The sequence below is a fragment of the Agelaius phoeniceus genome, chromosome Z (assembly GCF_051311805.1).
Source record: "Agelaius phoeniceus isolate bAgePho1 chromosome Z, bAgePho1.hap1, whole genome shotgun sequence".
NCBI lineage: Eukaryota > Metazoa > Chordata > Aves > Passeriformes > Icteridae > Agelaius > Agelaius phoeniceus.
Window position 1 is genome coordinate 51,309,613 of NC_135303.1, and position 19,647 is coordinate 51,329,259.

Sequence of the window (19,647 nt, forward strand, 5' to 3'; positions counted from 1 at the left end):
ACTAGCAATCAGTCAGCCTTAGCCCTGCTGTTTTCAAAAATTACTTAAATTTCAAGTCTTAATGTTGTTAATATGTATTGAAGGGACACCTGATAACCTGAATGGAAGTGAAGCAATTACTTCCTTGACAAAAAATATCAGTGACTATACTTTCATTTGGAGTTGAATTTCAGATATCTTCTACATTTTCTATAGAAAAGTAAGGGTCAGTCAAAATGACATTATTTTGACACTTTTCTTGAAATATGACTATATTTTGGACAAGGCAGAAAATAAGATTCATTAAGTTAATACAGTAGAGCGATTTGTCCATATTAAAAAAAAAAAAATTATTAGTAGGTACTGATTTACCAAGTGGAGGACCAGAACCAGGGTACTGCTTCTCCCGACTGAGAAATGGGAGATGCAATAGCTGAACTGTGATTTTTTGTATCTGTCTGGCTTTGTATCCTCTCACACCTCATTAAAATTAGACAGGTGTATAGTCTTGGCACAGTAATTAAAAAATACATTGCACTCATCACCATCACTTAAATGCCATTGTTGTGATGGCTGTTTTATGCTCAACAGAGATACAGTTGTAATTAGTCCCCTTGGTTTAGCACTGAAATTGTGGTTGTGGTTACAATTGTGGTAGGCTTTCCTAGTCCAAGTTTTCTTTGGTGGTCTTTTCAAGTGTAGATTTATTGCTTGAATTACCTGAGAGAGGATATCTTGTGTTCTGAATGTTCTTCCTATTTTGGGTTACCTTGTACAGAGTAAACTCTTCTGTCAAAAGTTAAGAAGAATAGGAATATATGTACAGCATGGAATAAAACTCAGTGAACTTGCTTACAAAATGGGGTGTGACAGAGTCAAGAACAGAAGCTGCACTGTCTGAATCCAAATCCACATTTAAGGCTTGAGGACACACTTTCTGACTTTTTCTAAGACCAGTGACTCATACGAGGAATCTGAAAGCAGAAAATGCAAGATCTGGCATATTTCTGTATTCTGAGCTGGGATTCCAGTTTCCTGCACATGTCTGCATGCTATGGCACACGCATTCATTTTAAAGAGCAGACAGAATGATTTCTGTTGCTCTCTGGGGAGAGGATGCTGCTCCATCTGAGCAGCATGACCCGGCTGGACCTTGGCATGTTCGAAAGTATTTTTTTTAATTTCTCCGCTGAGAAGAGGATTAGCCCTAACAGTTTGAACACTAAATAGAATTTAATTACCATTAACAATTGAATGCTTTAACTTAAAATCCTGCTTTTTAAATCTTGTAGAATCACTGGTTCTTTTTAGTACAAGACTGTTATACAGTGTTAATGGATTTTATAGTCTTAACATCTATTACACAGTGCTGCAGTTGTACACTTCAGTGGTGTCTTATTCAATTGGATTCCTGCCAGCCCATAGGCCTGTTGCCATTGTTTCCCATAGAAACAAAACATAACAGTATAAATATGAATAGGAGAGGACATGATTACAGGAATGACTCACATTAACTTACAACTTTAAAAAGGGAAATTTTGGAACATGTGGATGTTCTCTTACAACAATCTGATGCCAAACATGCAATTTCAATGAAGTCAGACATGTAAAACTTCTTGTACAGAAGGTGTCTTCAAGTCTACTTCACATGATTATCCAAAACAAATTGGACCAAAATAAAATATTATACCAAAATAAAATGGACCAAAATAAAATAAAATAAAATTACAAATAATTTACTGAAGAATCTATTTCATTTACTATAGAAAATGTCAATTTTACTAATGTAGAATTCTTTGTTTTCAGTGTATGGAATATATCTTGTCTGGCTTCATCATATTTTTAAATATAAATTAGATCAACATGAGAAATGATTCCGCCAAAAAGAAGAAGCTTTTCCTATTAATTAGAAGCATGCAATTACATGGTGAAAGTGTATAAAGTCTTCTCAAATTCTAAGGTGCAGAAAAGACAAGTGTAGTTATTAGAGAGAAAAGAATTTTGAACTAGAATTTTTTAAAAAAAGTTTTAGCTTAGTTCCACAAATCTTGAAGAGTCCCTTGTGAAAATTGTGTTTCCCATGCTTTAATGGATTATAGAAATGGCCACCCTGGGAACAGAGAATATTGTTCCCTTTGCCTTAAAGTAATTCAGTGTTTAAATTATGAGTTATGCTAGAGCCTGTCAGTCTTCTCAGGCATTAAAATGCTGATTTGAAGGATTAATTTGAAGTAATGTTAAATACATACAATTTTGCCAGGCATTCCCTCCAGAAGGTGTTTCTGAAGCACATATCAACTGAAGTTCATGTAAAGTAGGATCCATAAATATCTTTGCAATCAGAGTTAGGTGAATTTCACCTACTTTTTAAATTATCTGAACAGAAAGTGAGAGGAGAAGAAAATCACTACTGAACAGGCACCTTTTATATTGGGTTCTTTTCATGTATTTTGCAGCTCTTAGGGATGCTGGAAAACAGTCAATCAATAGTGATTGGAAGATAGAACATTCTGGAACATTCAATATTGCTGGGACCACAGTCCATTATGTTCGGAGAGGTCTCTGGGAGAAAATATCAGCCAAAGGTCCCACAACATCACCCTTACATTTACTGGTATGACAATTCAGTTTTTTTACTTGATTCCTATGATATAGGATAGCTAACTAATATTTTTTCCAGACTCCTCAAGAGAATGAGATCTGTGTAAAACATACCTTATTTTGTGTTTACATATATATTTACGAATGTGGGAAGGAGGGGATGAGGAGAGAGAGGTCTGTCAGCCTGCTTGTAAAAAAATGCATTTAAATCCAAGAGCGATCTTTATGTTGTTGAGGCAGGATTGAAGGTCTCAGCATTCCTACAAATGTCATAAAAAGCTGATGTGCCAAGTAAGGAGAGAAATTCAAATTATTTTCAGGTGTTTTTCTGAAATTTCTGGCTGACTATAGCACAGCATCACCATTTCAGAATTGCAATCACCAAATTCTCTGTGAAAAAGTGGAATTTCGATGCATTTCAGTTTAGGATAGGAAAAGTTAATAGCCACCATAAAGAAAAATGGAGAGATGATGGCAAAGGACTTCATAAAATTCAAATCCTTTAAAGGAATTTTCTTAATTAAGCAAAATATTTTCTTCCATTGGCTTTATTTGGATACTCTAATTAGTTTATTCTAGCAAATCCATTAGGAGGGCTGAAAGGCAATAGTGCATCAAGGCATTCTGTTGTACTTTTCAAGATGATCTACTTGCAGCTTGGAGCTTGTCTTCCATAGTGTCTCTGTATGTAGGAAGGTTTTCGTTCTTTGTATCTTGCAGGTGCTGCTCTTCCATGACCAGAGCTATGGTTTACACTATGAATACACAATCCCATTGGATCCTCTCCCTGAAAATCAGAGCTCTAAAGTACCAGAGCCCCTTTTCATGTGGACACATTCTACCTGGGAAGACTGTGATGCTGTATGTGGAGGAGGTAAAATAAAAGGAAAATGTACAAACACACACACATACACACACACACGAAAAACGACTATGTGCATACAAATATGCAGGTATATACGTAGTGCAAATGTGTGTGTGCAATACACACCTATATGTATAAACACTATGTATGTTTATATGTAATTAGGATTCTGATGGTCAATGTTGTATATTTAATACTAATATCCTCTTTGTGGTTTGTATGTTTCCATACAATGTAGACGTATGTCAGTCTTATGCTTTCTGACTGCATTAAAAATACTGTGATAGCTCTAGGATGAGATTAAAACTAAATATAAAAAGTAGGAAAAGATGGTAATGACGGAACAAAATCTAGACTAACAAGCAAATTCAGGACACAGTTGCCAAGAAGAAATACAAGTGCAAGACCTAGAAAAAGAATAGAAAGTGCATTCCACTCTGCATTTGGAACTACTGAAGATAAATGATCTGTAAGAGACATTTCAAACCACAGCAAAGCTGAATCCCAGTCTCAGATCAAATAATACAGTTAGTAACATGAGTTGAGGATGATCCAAAAACATATGGAACAAATATTGCAACACCAGATATTAGTATGCTGATATTATATTTTTCATGAGCTTATTAAACATTAAAAAGTGATTTTGGAAGAACAAAATATGGTTCTGAAAACAAATATTGGAATATGAACAGTATTGATGTAACAAAAGTCTTTCAAACTGTTTTCTAGAAGATGTTATTTAAAATGATACTTACTTACACTTAAAAAACACTTCAGATAGGGGTTTTTTTTAAATAAATGCCGTGTACAGTGATGTGTTCACACTTTGTGCAGTTAGTCAGTGGGTAATTTTTGATAGCTGTCTTTCATGCTGACAACTTTGATGGTCGTGGTTGCTCTGCTCAACAGTTCTGAAAACTGCCATGCACCTTGTGATTGAATAGGAAAGCCTGGAAATGCTTTTCCTTCTCATAACATCAGCATAAAGAACACAGTGTTCTAGCTCCTCTGACTGTGTGAACAATCCTGGTGTCATGAAAGATTGCTGTAGTTTCCATAAACATGCTTTTTGTGGTTTGGTAGGAAAACTTCTTCCCTAGAAGGTATTTTGTTCATGGTGCTAGTAGCATCCTCTGATTCTTAATAGTGCATCCCAGTTTACTTGTGAATTCACACTTTTTACAGTTTCCTGATGTATTTTTAGAATAGTTTTAATGCTACTACAATCTGTCATTATTGCCCCAGATATTTCTAAATATTTCTATCATCTGCAGAAATCTTAAAATGCGGTATGTCAATAATTTATTCTATATTCATGCTTAAATAAATATTTAAATGTTTTACTCTAATGTTTATAATTTTTTTTCTGTTGTAACTGGTCTTCATTTTATGTTATTGTCTAAAATAGCTGAGTTATTACAAAGTTCCCTAGAAGGTAAATGTTCTGAAATACTACTGAAAGATTTTTCATACTTTAGACAAAACTATTTTCACTTTCCTTTTACTTTCTGACTTAAATATCAAGCAGTAATGAAATCAAAATACTGCAGCTTTTACCCTGTCCAACTATTTGTGATTAAAAGTTAACATCAATATTTTGATTAATTTGAATAAATAATAATAAAATTATCAATAGTTTTGCTTAATTGTTCAAAGCATGTGTGAGGATAAAACTATTGATGAAGCCATGTGGTTTTGTGTATATTTGCATATGTAACTGGTCTGTGACCTCCTGTGTTGCAGAAAAGCTTTCTTTGCATGGGAGAGAATATGAATACATAGATGTATATATAAGTGCAGAAAGAATTGTCAAACATTTCAAACCCTGTGATATGATAGATTAGTTGCATGTGCTCTCACGTACACAAGCCCTCTGTAAAAATGTCAGCAGTGGTCATGCACATAGCGTGCATTTATAACATAACTGCTTCATCCACGGGCTGATTTTTCACCTAGGGTGAATGCTCATGTTTAAGCCTGCCCTGCTCCTGCACACAGCCCCTTTGCCAGTAAATTTCCAGACAGAGTAGAAGTAACTACAAGAAAAAATGGTTCTAACTGAAATCCTGAGTTCAAGGATTGCTAGTTTTGTAAAATTAAGGCTCCAGTCTAATTGCAAGTTACTACTTGTGATGAGTATTACATTAAATTCTAATTCCTAATGTTTCCATGTTCAAGAAACACCAGGCTCCAGGCCACCATCAGGACAAGGACTCTGTACACAGCATGCACTTCATCTCTGCAGCAGTACCCTGCTTCCTAAATGGCTTTCTGACCCTGCAGATCAGGTCATCTGGCCTCTTTGTTCATGGGAAATAGTGCAGACTCCCAGCTGAAGGATTCATGTGCTGATTGCCTTTATCTAAATGCCAGCCACAATTTGTCATTTCTTTCCTCATTTTATGTAGTAATTAACAACCATATTTGTAATTTTCTTTAAGCATTGTTCAGTGATGGAGTTGCAGTGGTTGAGAAAGAAAATTATTCCAGTAAGAGTGAGGGTTTGGCCTATAACTAGTTGCAGGAGTAAAGCAGAAAAACTCTTAATGCTGGTGTGCAAAGACTAGGTTAGAAACTCACAATGTTTCCTACAAACTGTAGGATTTCTTTCAGATTCCCTGCTAGCTTTGAATTTCTTACACTGGTTTTTCAGTTCTTTTAGCCAAACTGTATATGAAATAGCTCTATCTGTGTCCTTAACAATTTGCATATTCTTGGTTTCCTCAAATACCTGCTTCTTTTGTTATCTAGGTGAAAGAAAGACAACCGTCTCTTGCACAAAGATTATGAACAAGAATATCAGTCTTGTGGACAACAAGAAGTGCAAATATTTAACAAAACCTGAACCACAGATCCGCAAGTGCAACGAGCAGCCCTGCCAGACAAGGTAATAGTGATTTGGTTAAATTAAACTATAATATCTAGGTGTAAAAGCCATATAAAAGCAGTGGACTGCTTCTCCCAATGAATGGGCAGTAAATACATTCATTCAAAACATTATAATGAAGGGAAACAGAAATGCTGGAAATTGTTTCTCCTGAGTTTTAATGAAAGAGAGTCCGTAAGCACCATGTCTGAATAAATTCTTATCCAGTAAAGCAGTTGATTCCTTTCCTCAGGAAGTATTCTCACAGGCTGATCTGTGCTGCAAAACTTAAATGCTGTATATATAAAGACATATATGGATTTTAATCCCATATTAATTAATGATATGTTTTATTGGGTTTTTTTTTTTGAAGCAAGGCTTTGTGTCTTTAAAGCTCTGGATAAACTCTGGGTACCCTAAATAGTAAATAAATAAATAAATCCCTGTTTATCCCTTTTTTTATGTTAATGCAGCTTGAAGTGTAGCGAGCCTGCCCCTCACTCCTGTCTTTCCTCTCACCCCAGGAGAGGGAAGTCCTTGTATGTGGATCAACAAACAGACTGAGCTAGACTCTGGTGGTTGAGCATTGCAGGAGGCAGGAGGCAGGCCCATGTGCAGCCTGTGCCAAGCAAAGCCCACCCACCACCCACTGGTGTTCCTGCAGCTGAGCTGGCAGCCTGCTCCTTGCACTGGCTGACCAGGTCAGCACAGTGGCCCATTTCAGAGTCATGCCACTTGGCAGCTAAAAATTATTTTTTAAGGAGGTCCTCAAGAATTGCATGTACTTTTTAAAAGCAAATTAGAGCAAGTCCACACCTTTCAAGGGGGGGGAAAGCAACTAGCAAGAGCTGGCTAGCATCCTCAGGAGTAAGCACTAGGATCAGTCTGCTGCAGTCATCTGGAGGACAGGTAGATGGCATTTTTAAACAAAATAATGCAAAATAAATTAAATGCAAATACTGTTGAAGAAGGTATGTAAAGTGAACGAGAAGGCATAGCTTTCTTGGAAAGGATGAATACTGAAATTGATAAAATATGAAGTATGATACATTTTAAGTAAGACAAAACAACTGACATTTGGTCTTCCCCAAAACAGGGCATTACCCTTTGGAGGGATTATTTAAACTTCATTATATGCATATTTGAGAAGACCTTTATTTTGTTTTATTAGCACCACTGTTTACTTAATGGATAGAAATGGAATAATCTGATCTTTTTCTGAGGCATTGTCTACCATAAATTTTCAGTATTCTGTGTTTTTTCCAGCTTTTTAAGTGACAATTTTAAAACTTTGCTAATTGATACTCAGAGATGCTGTCCTGAAAAATGTAGAAAGATTTAATAATCCAATTTTTTAAACATTCTAAATGATGATTACAAAATTTTATTGGCTTTCAGGCAGAAATGTTACCAAAGCATACACTTGCATAAATACTTATTTGCTATGGGCCTATGAAGAAATATCTTGAAGTGTATTTCATCATCTTGACCGGTCATGATTTGTAAATTATGTATCTGGACAGACAACAAAAAACTCCTCAGTTAGGTGTTTTATTTTTTTGCTACAAATGCATGACAGAAGATTGAAAAAATTTTATTAAATATCAGTTTCCTAAAAACTTTCCTTGCAAACTAAGTCTCCTTGAAAACTCTTGTGTTTTCAGGAGACAGAACATCAGGGGCAGAGCTGTTTGATTTTTTAAAGGCACATGGCCATAATCTGGATCTACAGAACATCTGGGGAAAATTATGTTCTAGAACAATTGCTCTCTAGGTATGTGGTCTGTGCCAAACGGCATCAGCCTCCCCTGCTGTTGTGATTTAAGCCATGCAACCTGTTAGGCTTTACTCTGAAGAACATGAAGAATTTTGGGGTTTTGTGCTTTTTCCAGGGCAATGAGTCTTTCACACTTGAGTGATTCTTGCAACACAGTATTTTCAAGGAATTCTGGACTTCACATGCTTGGCATACACTTGAGATAGATAGACATACAGAGAATAACAGGCAGGCTGATCAGGGATCTGTCATCTTTATGTATGTATATTTTGGAAATTTTCTGATTGGGATTATAATTAAAGGAAAGTAGTTTGAAAACATAGGGGTAGTGGACTGGGGAAGGGTTAGGGTTTAATTAATACCGTATGAAATTTAATATATGTTAGATTCATAAATACTCCATTAGCAAAATGACAGTAAAAGGAGGCTGAAAAGATGCAAGTGTGTCTTGGGTGTATACACTTAGAATAAGTGAATAAGATGTGAAGGTATTTTTTCCCTCCTGATTTTGTATTAGTACATTGCCTGTGCTTTTTTGCAGATGGATGATGACAGAATGGACACCATGTTCAAGGACATGTGGAAAAGGCACCCAGAACAGACAAGTAGCCTGCACACAGCAGCTCAGAAATGGGACCCTGATCAGAGCTAGGGAGAGGGATTGTCTGGGGCCAAAGCCTGCTTCTGCACAGCGCTGTGAAGGCCAGGACTGCATGACGGTGTGGGAGGCAGGAGTCTGGTCTGAGGTGATGCATTTATTTATACTCCATATTCTCCAAATACTCCTAATACTCCATAGTTGTTATTTGTGCTTTGGTATTTTTTGGAAATAAGGTTTTTTTCAGCATCAAGTGGCACAGCTCAGACTAATGATTTTCATGGTTCTCGTGCAGTGTTTCGGCAAAGGGTTCAGGGGCTAGGAAAACCAGCTGTGTAGAGCTACTGCATCTTACCTAGTTAATGTTCTGCAGGTCTCTTCTGGCTGGTTCTCAAGCATGTATAATCAAGTATGTCCTGTGTGCAGTAGTGGGTAACTTGGGGGAAATAGAATTAAGGCACCACTTATCAGCTAGCTACAAGACCTTGGGTTCAGAGTGGAAACATCTGGGATGTACTTTTGTACCAAGGGATGTTGATCAGCAGATGAGTGATGCCATCTGCTTCAGGGAGGCTTTGAGGGGAGCCTTTGGCAAAAAAAAGGACGTCTTCTTCCCTTCCTCTTTCTTTTCTGCTCTTTTTCCAAACCAACAGCAATAGACAAATGAGCTTGTAAATAACACAATTTCACATATGCTGCATCCTGAAGTATTGCTGTAAAATGTAATCATTGTTCAAAAAGCTTTATTAATTTAAGGTCTTTAAATGTGCTTGTCCATTTGGCTTTCTTCATCTTTGATTTCTTCTAAAATTAACTGGAGGAAGAAGAGTATTGTTCTCACTGCCATCTGGACAAGATGAAAGGATTATTTGGAACTTCTCCTTTCATTGAGAGACTAAAGGCAATTCTGATTGCCTCCCATACTAGAAGTTGTGCAATGAATACCTCTGTGATCAAAATACGTATAGCAGCTCCTGAATGTGGGTGCAGTCCCTTCTTTCAATTGCTCTACTCAGCAGAACTCCTTGATCCCCAAGCAAGAAAGAGCTAACAAATAGGGAATGTTTTCAAAGATGAAAAGCACATGCTGAGGTAGAGATAGGAGATATAAGTAACACCAGTTTCTGGTGTGGTACACAGTTTTATGATGCGAGAGCTTGTGAGAAGAAAGGCATCCATTTACAGTGATGAGTAAAAGAAATCAGAATCACAGATTGTTTTGTCAGTTTGTTTTACTTGAGAGATGATAAATGACAGAGCATGTTTGTGTTGGGAGCAATAAATTTTTTTGAAGAGCGAGGTATTTCCCATGGCCATTCCTACTATCACCATTATGTAGGAAGCTAGCCATTACTGCTTCCTGTGGTTATAATCAGCTTGGCACAGGAGAGTTGAAGTGCAAGCAGTGGGATGATCAAAAGTAGTGATAATGTTTTGAGAAGGAAATGGCATCATTTTTGGCTGTGTAAGGGGGAATGGTGAAAAAACCCCATAGATTAGGACTTTCTAAGCAACTTGAAAAGATCTTTCACATGCTGACTATATAGTGACTTTGAATTTTCATGTTCAGTCTGGATTCTTGCATCGTTTTGGAATATTTACTTTTCCATTCTGCATTTTTTTCCTCCTCCCAAAAAAGGCTGTTGGACACTAACAGAGCTTTTCTTAAGTTGCTTCATATCTTATTCCTATGAATGTTATTTTGATTTTCTTTCAGTGTATTTAATTTCATTGGAAGAAGAAAGATTGCCTTATATTTTTAGTGTAAAATTTTGCATTCATTTAATCATGACTTCTTGGATCATTTCTTATTCCAAAGACTATTTTGTCCTTAAGCAAGTAATTTTTTATCTAATTTTGGGTAAAAATGAATCAATTATCATTTTGTCCCCTAAAGAATTTTTGTTCAGTTTTTCTTTTTTAATAAATCTAGTATTGATGCTATTGAAGGTTGGAAGTTAGGAGATCACTGAAGCTGTGAAATATTTATGCTGACCTGACAGAAGTCATATAGAAGGGGATGAAATGGGGTAAGTGAATTTTGTAGAAATCTGAAAAACCATTTTTTTCCAACAGTGCTCTGTAAAGTGTGGTAAGGGAGTACGGCATCGGACTGTGAGGTGCACTAATCCACGCAAGAAATGTGTTTTGTCCACAAGACCTAAAGAAGCAGAGGACTGTGAGGACTATTCCAAATGCTATGTCTGGAGAATGGGAGACTGGTCTAAGGTGAGTAATCCTTGATACTAGTGCCTCCCAGCATCACACATTTTGCAAGTTGAGTTCTTAATAAGAATTACTCTTATCAAAAGTGTACAGATGTCTCAGCTGAGGGAACAATAAGGCTATAAACAAAAAAAAACTAAACTGGTAGTCGCAGTGAGCCTACAGTATAAATAAAAATCAGGAATATAAAGTAAATGTGACATAAATCTAGAATGTAATGCAAATTTGTATTATCTTATTGTGTTAGGCAGGCAAACAGCTTCAGAAACTGCAGCCAGCTCCAACCTTACCAATCACATATGTTGTTAATTTGTGTTTGCACATTTTATTTGTGGTTCCAGTAAAGTACACTCTCCAGTCATATACACTAGCACCTTTAGCTTATTAAATTTCCACATAAACCATTTAGCGTGTGGGAAGCATCTATTACTGTTTTTCTTTTATTATTTTTTTATTATTATGGACACTCAACATAACTGTCATTACATTATTTCCTTGGCATATGTGTTTTGAGAGGTGGATAAGCAAAGGCCAAACAGTAACAAACAATATTAGTCAGATCTGTGATTAGCCTTCAGTATCTGATACAGTTTTGTAAAACCCAAAACATGCTGAAATTCTGAAATTGAACCTTGTCAAGGTTTTCTCTTGCTGTATCACAGACCACACTTCAGCAGAAAGATTGTAATCTTTTTTTATTTCCTTTGTTTCTCTTCATAACTTTGCACACACTTTTACTTTCAGCACCTAACATTATTGCAGCATTTTTTAAACTTGCTTGTATGGAGAAGTATTTAATGTATTTTTAGTTGTCTTTCATGTGATGTAGGAGCTGGAAACAAGGACTAAAGCCAGCAGTGTATGGCTAGCCAGCCTTCCAAGAATTAGCTGCAAGTACTCTGTGAGTAACTAGCTACTTCAAAAGCATATAGTATAACCATTAATTTTTTTAAACAACAGAAGCAACTAACTTTCAGTAGCAGTATTACTTTTCCAAGAAGATATGTTTGGCAATAATATTTAGTATTTCCATTTCTCTACTACATAGCTATGGTTAAAACCTGCCTCATTTAGCACTAGCACCAGTAGGAAGTAAACCATGGAGAAATGACCATCTGCTTTCTTAATTGAAGCAACCATTCAAATTGGGGTTGCTGAGGCTATGTGGGCATGCTGAGACAGATACACTGTGTTCCCAGTGCCCTCTGGAGTGAAGAACTTTATCCTCTCAGTGCCTTTCACAAACAACCATGTCACAGATGAGTGTACAAAAACTTATATCTTCTTGTTTAAAATTTACTGGCAATTTTGTATTTCCTGCTCTCCTCTTTGAGTCAAAGCTGTAATACTCTCCCCCAAACTGCACTTTGAACTTCAAAATTAGGACACAAGGAATTATGGAATTGGCAAAATCTTTTGAACAGTTAACATACAGTCTGACTGCGACTTGTGCAGCAGAGATTTTCCAAGATTTATACTAACAAATAGATACCTTGATTTCTCTACGGGACACAAGTTCAATTTAAAATATATTTGCATGTGAATTTCTTTTCTCTGTAACTCTTCTGTTCCATTAGAGGAGTACATAGCAACATGAAGTCATGGCCTACATGTTGATATGTCTGCAATGGTGAGAAAAAATGAAAAGCTCAGGTAAATGTTAATCTTTGCTCTGTTTGTTTCTTACCCAGAGGTTCAATGCAGCCTTCTGTGTTCACAGCTTTTACTCTAGGATTGTTCTTGACATTGACAGAAGTCTGTTCCTTTGAGCAGAGCCAAGTTCCCTCTGGCTAATGCCAAGACTTGACTTGAAAAATTTAGATGATGCTTCTCACACATTGAAACAAGAGGCCTAATATCCTTACTTGCTTTGCTGCTTCCTTTGAACTCCTAAGACATAATTTTAAATTAAGCTTAAATTGCACTATTACTGAAAAGATAACATGATTAATAATTATGGAGTGCTGTAACACAGTTAGTTTGTTTTATTGGTATAGTCACATAAAGATCAAATAGTTTTTGACCTCTGTGTTTTAACAATACCAAGATCAAATAAAATTTGACCAAAATTCCAAGTTCCAATACATCAATTATGGAGATAGGTGTCCTTCTAAAACTCAGTCTAAAAGAAGTCTGTACAACCCGGCCTGTGTGCAACCTTTAACTGTTTAATGGTGTTTAAGTTAGTAGAGTGGGTCAATATGCTAAAACTTGCTGTTCATAACATCACTCAGGCTCTGTGCCACCTTTGTGAGGAATATAGGTATGATGAGAAAGGAAAGAATAAAAGCTCAAACTGAGCTTCTGGAGCCAGCACCTAGCAGCCTTACCAATGACACTGTATTTTCCCAGCATATGCCATTCATGACATATCCTACCTAACGATGTGTGAGGTACCTTCAAATGAGGAATGCTTAGAGACCCATAGCTATTCTAGCACCTGCTAGGGCAAGGTGTTGTTAGCAACAGTGTCCCTTACTAAGCTGCCCACTGACTACCCATTTCAAAGCCATACAAGGACAGGATCATGCTCAGAGGCATTCATCAGCTAAGTATAAACAAGTAGGCTGAGAAGTGAAATTAAATTCATGTGAATGGCATGTTTACATATCTGCACAGCTTACAAAAGAACACATCATTGTAGAAGGCATTCTCCAAAAAACACTTTAATTTCAGCAGCATAGGGTGCCCAAAGGGCATGTCTACAATACTTTATGTAGGAAAATGTGTATATTTTTTTCTGCTACTATCACACTTTTCAGACCATTGTCAGAATAAATGAAGCATGAGAAGCAGCATGGATTTTGGAACAGAGAATAATTTGGAAAAGGCGTATTGAAAATAGTAATTTAAAACTTTGATAAAATATTATATCATTCAGCAAGGAAAAATAGGATCAAAGGTCCAAACAATAAACTAGAATTTAGAAGCAGCAATTTGTAAGATGAAGAGAAATACAGTATATGTCTATAGGAGATCAGAGAAGATAATGTGGCATAAGTTGTAGACAAGATTGATAAAAGGATGCATTCTGTAGAAACTAAAGATGGAGCAGCAGCAAAATTTCTAAATAGTATCTATGTGTTAGACCAGAGATGCTGAGGAGTCAAATATGACATCTGAGGTAGTGATCCCAATGGTTGGCATGCAGTTCCCTTTGTCTATAGCCTGAAGAAGCAAAAACATGAAGCAAAGGTTAATCTCCTTCTATTTTTCCACTGAGTCTGGAAGGGCATCTGAGCCAACTGCTTAGTTTTTACAACAATGAATCCCAGACTTCACGTCCTATTCCAAATTATTTAGTTTAGACTGTATTTCAGTGCTTCCTAGAAAGCGTGTGTGTGTGTGTGTGTGTGTGTGTGTAGTCAGGAGAAGTCAAGTCTCCAGCTGTTAGGGAGGCCGATTCACAGAGGGTTCTCCTGAGAGGTACAGAATGCAGATGTCAGTGATAAGGATTGTTTGCCTTCTTCCCCAATCAAACAACACATGTAAATGGAGAGACATAAATGCCCGCAAACCTTTTCTACTAACTATTCAAGAGCACAGGACGTTCAGCCTTTATTTTGTGTCCTTAACACAGCATTTAAACAGACTCTAAATTTCCACAGCAAACAAACTCAACTGATCTCCTCCAATTAAAAAAAAAAAGGATGATATTAATGTTATGATTTTACTGACAAGGGAATTCGCCTTGTTTTTTTTTCCTCAGATCCCCATCCAAAATTATTAACCTCTTTTAGATTCTTGGAATTGAATAGTGCTGACCATGAGTCAAAATTACACTATCAGTAGTGTAATGTTGCACTATCAATAGATGCATGGACAAAGCAATTATGCAATGCGAAATAATAGAAGTTAAAATAATTATGTAAGCAAGTAAATAACTTTCATATTGACTTAAATATATTAATTTGCAGCAAATGATGTATGTCTTTGTTTCAGAAATGAAGCATGATCAAATAATATGGAAGATGTCAATGCGAGGAATGGCATTGGGAGATTTTATACGTTTCTAACCAGTCCTATAATATTAACAATATTAACATCTTTTGTTTCATATGAAGGGTTTTTTAGATCAATATACTGCAGAATTTTGGCTGGAATAAATATAATGCCATGTTAGTTTCCTGAAAAACAGAATGAGGCCACCTTTCATAACAGAAGAAACCACCAATAAGACTGGAAAGGATTTTAAAAGTAGATATCACCTATTTTGCACACAGAGAAAATCACTTGTAAATGGGAAATTCTAGTATCTCTTTCACACTTAGATCTACTAAGGTATCTTTGTTGATTTTCTGCTTCAAGCATCTTTAGTGTAAGAAGTATGGGGGAATCAAAATGTAGTTACAAGTGTTGTATCTCAAGTTGCATTATCTGTAAGTGTGGTTATTTTAGAAATTAATTAAGTTGTGGTACATCTTAATAGTTCCCATCAGGACTGAACCTTCCTAGGCTCAGAGAAAAACAAAGCACAAATGAACAAGAACAAAATAAGAGGACAGGTCCTGCTGAAAGATGCTTGCTGCCTTACTTGACAAGTGACATGGTAGTGGGAGAACTATATAATCAAATAAATAATGACAAGAAAAAGAAAGAAAGGAATAAATTTAAATCCACCTCATAATACATACTCTGTTTTTCCTTATGTGTCCTAGGAGAGGGTCTTAAGCAGAAGTTACCACCATTATACATTTCCTTTTATGTTTCCATCAAGGGTAAGCTAGTTTGTTCCCAAAATGACCTCAACATAGAGTACAAAAGATGGTATAGCACAGAAAGAAGGGTGCATGTGCAGAAAACCAACCCTCATAGCTAGAAGAGGTTGCCTGGAAGATGGCAGCGTGTAGTGGAGGCAAATGCAGACCCCTGTTTAAATGTGTCTGTACAACCACAGAATTGCCACACAATGTACAGTGTGCTCACCTGAAGGAGCAATGTGGGAAAGAAGGAGATTCACTTACACAGCCACTGTTGGGGAGACACTCTTGTGTCTCTGACACTGCCGGACTGAGAAAGAAAAGGGTAACGCTGATGCATTCAGCAACTGAACAAATTGTTTTGGACTCTGAAGATTTTAAAAAGTGGTTTCCAGGGAAGCAGATTGAGATGTCTTCTGTAGAGACACAAATCTGTAGTGAAAAGATTGACTTCTAAGTCACCTTCATAAACATGAACAGTTAGAGGAAGTCTAGGAAATTCCAACATAAATGAGATCTGAAATATCCCTGAAAAAGCTAGGGTTTTTTACTCCCTGATAGCAGAAGTAAAATGATAAAAATGCTCCTAAAATAGATGATTGATAACATTATAAATGTTTTGTTTTTGTTTACTTATGCCCAGAAATATTTCAGAATGAAATATCGTTGCTATTAGTATGCAGCCATTGACTTTGAATCTTTAGGCAGCTCTATAAATTTTCCGCGTGCTGGTTCCCGCCAAATATTCTTTGGTTCTACCAACAGACTGAAACTTTTGCTATCAGCAAAACAGTAGAGCTTCTCTCTCTTGTACCAGAAGTTTGAAAGTATGATAAATATGATTGAAATTGATAAGTATGATTGACTGGGTGTAGATAAGTATGATAAGTATGATTGACTGGGTGTAGTGATCCCTTGGAAGGCCAGGGGAAGGAGAAAATCTGTGTCATGCACCACATATAATATTCCACAAATGCGGAAGTTACGGAGAGTAGCATTCGCAGCTTTTCATCGCCTTATTTACTGCTAATGTCTTCCAAGTCATTGTAGTACAGTCTATACCCAAGCAGATACAAATTTCCAGCTTTTTTGCTTTTGAGTTTTACAATGCTAGGCCATACATTACTGCTGCAGGGGATTTACATATGCATACATATGCATATAGCATAGATTGAAGGAAGCCATTCTTGGGAATAACTGAAGAGAAGTCCTTTATATTCTATGACCTTTCCCAGAAATGCCTGCCAGGTTTTTTTTGAGGACACTGGGATCTTTGAACAGTGGATCTTCTGGAAGGCTGATATGTATTTTCAGCAGATAGATAAATGGTCTGGTGCTCAGACTTGGTGAATTAGGCATTCTTTTGCCTGGTGTATCTCCATATCTAAGGTCATCTCTCTCTAAATTTTTCCTCAGTATTTCTGACTCTGTCATCTGCAAAGGCATAACTCTTACAGCTGATTCAGTTGGGTTCTGTTAAAATTTATGTAATCCATTTTTTCTTGTGGAATCTAGCTTATTTTTATTGGATTTTTTTATTATTTCATGTTTCTGTTTTCCTGTATTTCATGCAGCTAAATAACATACTATGTCATATATTTATTCTTGTGATAAACTTGTTATTCTATGAAATTATTTTATCTCAAAATATTTATTGTTTGATTTTCATTATTTTGTTTTACTCTATGGGGTTGTCACTTTTTTGCTGTTTTCTGATAGTTTATAATTAGGCAAAAGATGAAAATACTTTAAAAATGTAAGAGATAACTGAATCTTGAAAAATTCTTTTGAAATAATTGTTTCAGAGGCTGTCTTGAGCACAGCAACCATGAAACAATAGAGTTTTCAGTTTTCAAAGCAGTAAGGAGAGGGGGCAACAGAACTGCCACATAGTACTTCCAGAGGGCAGACTTTGGCCTGTTTAGATGACTGATTGACTGAGTCCCTTGAGATGCAGTCCTGCATGACAAACGAGTCCAGGAAGGCTAGTCATTCTTCAAGAAAGTAATCTTAAAGGTGCAAGAGTTGCCTGTCCCCTTGTGCTGAAAGATGAGCTGACTCCCTTGCTTGAACAGAGCACTTTGGCTGTAACTTGGGTGGAAAAATAGAGTTTATGGCCTTTGGAAAAAGGGGCGGACAATTTGGGAGCTCTACAAGGATGTTGTGAGGTTATGCAGGAAGAAAATTAGAAGGGTCAAGGCCCAGTTAGACTTTAATCATCCTACTGCCATAAAAGACAACAAAAAATGCATCATGTCCAACAAAAAAGGAGGGCTAAGGAGAATCTCCATCCTTTATTGGATGCAAAAGAAAACATAGTGACAAAGGGTGAATAAAAAGCTGAGGTGCTTTGTATGTTCTTTACCTGAATCTTTAGTATTAAGAGCAGTTGTTCTGCAGGTGCCCAGCCCCCTGAGCTGAAAGACAGGGATGAGAAATAAAATCAAACCCTCATAGTGTAAAGGAAAAATGGTTCTTGTTCATCACTTAGAAACAGACAGCACTGTGAGGATGGATGGGATCCAAATGAGGATAGTGAGGAAGCTGGAAGAAGGATCCAGGGAACTACAGGCCTGTCAGCTTGACCTCAGTGCTGGGGAAGGTCAGGAGCTGATCATCCTGAGTGACATCATATGGCATGTGCTGAACCTGCTTGATCAGGCCCAGTCAGCATATGGGTTTATGAAAGGCAATCCTTGACTAACTTGATCTCCTTCTAAGACAGGCTTATCCACCTAGTGGATGAAGAAAAAGCTGTGGATGTTGTTTACCTGGGCCTAAGCCGTTGACACTGTCTCCCAGCATTCTCCTGGAAAAGCTGGCAGCCCATGGCTCAGACAGGTGCTCTCTTTGCTGAGTTAACAATTATCTGTATGGCTGGACCCAGAGAGGAGTGGTGAATGCAGTTATATCCAGTTGGCAATTGGCCACTAAGAGGTGCGCTCTGGGGCTTAGTGTAGGGCCAGTCCTGTTTGACATCTTTATTGATTATTTGGGCAGGGGGATCAAGTGCACCCTCAGTAAGTTCACAGACAACACCAGTTTGCATAGGAATGTTGACTTGCTGAAGGTAGAAAAGCTGTGCAAAGGGATCAGGACATGCTGAATTTGTGGGCTGAGGCCAGTGGTAAGAGCTTCCACAAGGCCAAGTGATGGATCATGTACTTGGATCACAAGAACCCCAGGCAGTGCTCCAGGCTGGGGCAGAGTGTCTGGAAAGCTGTCTGGCTGAAAAGGACCTGGGGGTGCTGGTCAGCAGTGACTGAACATGAGAGAGCTGTGCCCAGGTGGCCAAGAAGGCTGATGGCATCCTGGCCTGTGGCACCAATAGTGTGGCCAGCAGGGCCAGGGCAGTGATCGTCCTTCTGTACTTGGCAGTGGTGAGGCTGCTGAGGTTTGAGCCCTTCACTGTAAGAAAGATATTTAAGTGTTGGAGTATGTCTAGAGAAGGGCAACGGAGGTAAAGGGTCTGGAGTACAAGTCCTGTGAAGGGTGGCTGAGGGAGCTGGGGCTGTTTAGCCTGGAGGAAAGGGGGCACAGGGTAGACCTTTTCTCCCTCTACAACTCCCTCCGAGTACGTAGTGAGGTGGATTTGGTCTCCTCTCCCAGGTAACAAGTGAGGGAATGAGAAGAATGGCCTCAAGATGAGCCAGCAGAGGCTCAGATTGAATATTAGGGAAAAGTTCCTCAGCAAAAGAGTTTTCAAGCATTAGAACAGACTGCCCAGGCAAATAGTAGAGTTGCAATGTAGTTGCGTTACTTAGGGACATGGTTTAGTAGTGAACTTGGCAGTGCTGAGTTAATGGTTTGCCTCAATGATCTTAAAGATCTTTTCCAGTTTAACTGATTCTATGATTTTATTCTTGTATTTCAGCTAAATAAAAGTCCTATGAGCTCAGTTTCCTTGTAAACTCATAGGTTTTTTATGTTTTGGTTTTTTAATATCTTTCATAGCCATTTAGGTGAGTTGCCTGCTATTTCAGATCTTCATTATTTAAAATATGGTAGATAGAGTGATTGGAAGTAAAGTCATTA

General features: G+C 37.3%; 1 protein-coding gene across 1 annotated transcript in view; it reads left to right on the top strand.

Moving 5' to 3' along the window:
* The window catches only part of ADAMTS19 (ADAM metallopeptidase with thrombospondin type 1 motif 19), a 129,673-nt gene that overhangs the window by 99,142 nt on the left and 10,884 nt on the right, over positions 1-19,647 (top strand). The window contains exons 17-21 of the mRNA XM_054652295.2: positions 2,436-2,593; positions 3,301-3,454; positions 6,197-6,332; positions 8,630-8,834; positions 10,763-10,915. Coding sequence (XP_054508270.2) covers positions 2,436-2,593; positions 3,301-3,454; positions 6,197-6,332; positions 8,630-8,834; positions 10,763-10,915 — 806 coding nt within the window. The remainder of the gene's footprint in view (positions 1-2,435; positions 2,594-3,300; positions 3,455-6,196; positions 6,333-8,629; positions 8,835-10,762; positions 10,916-19,647) is intronic.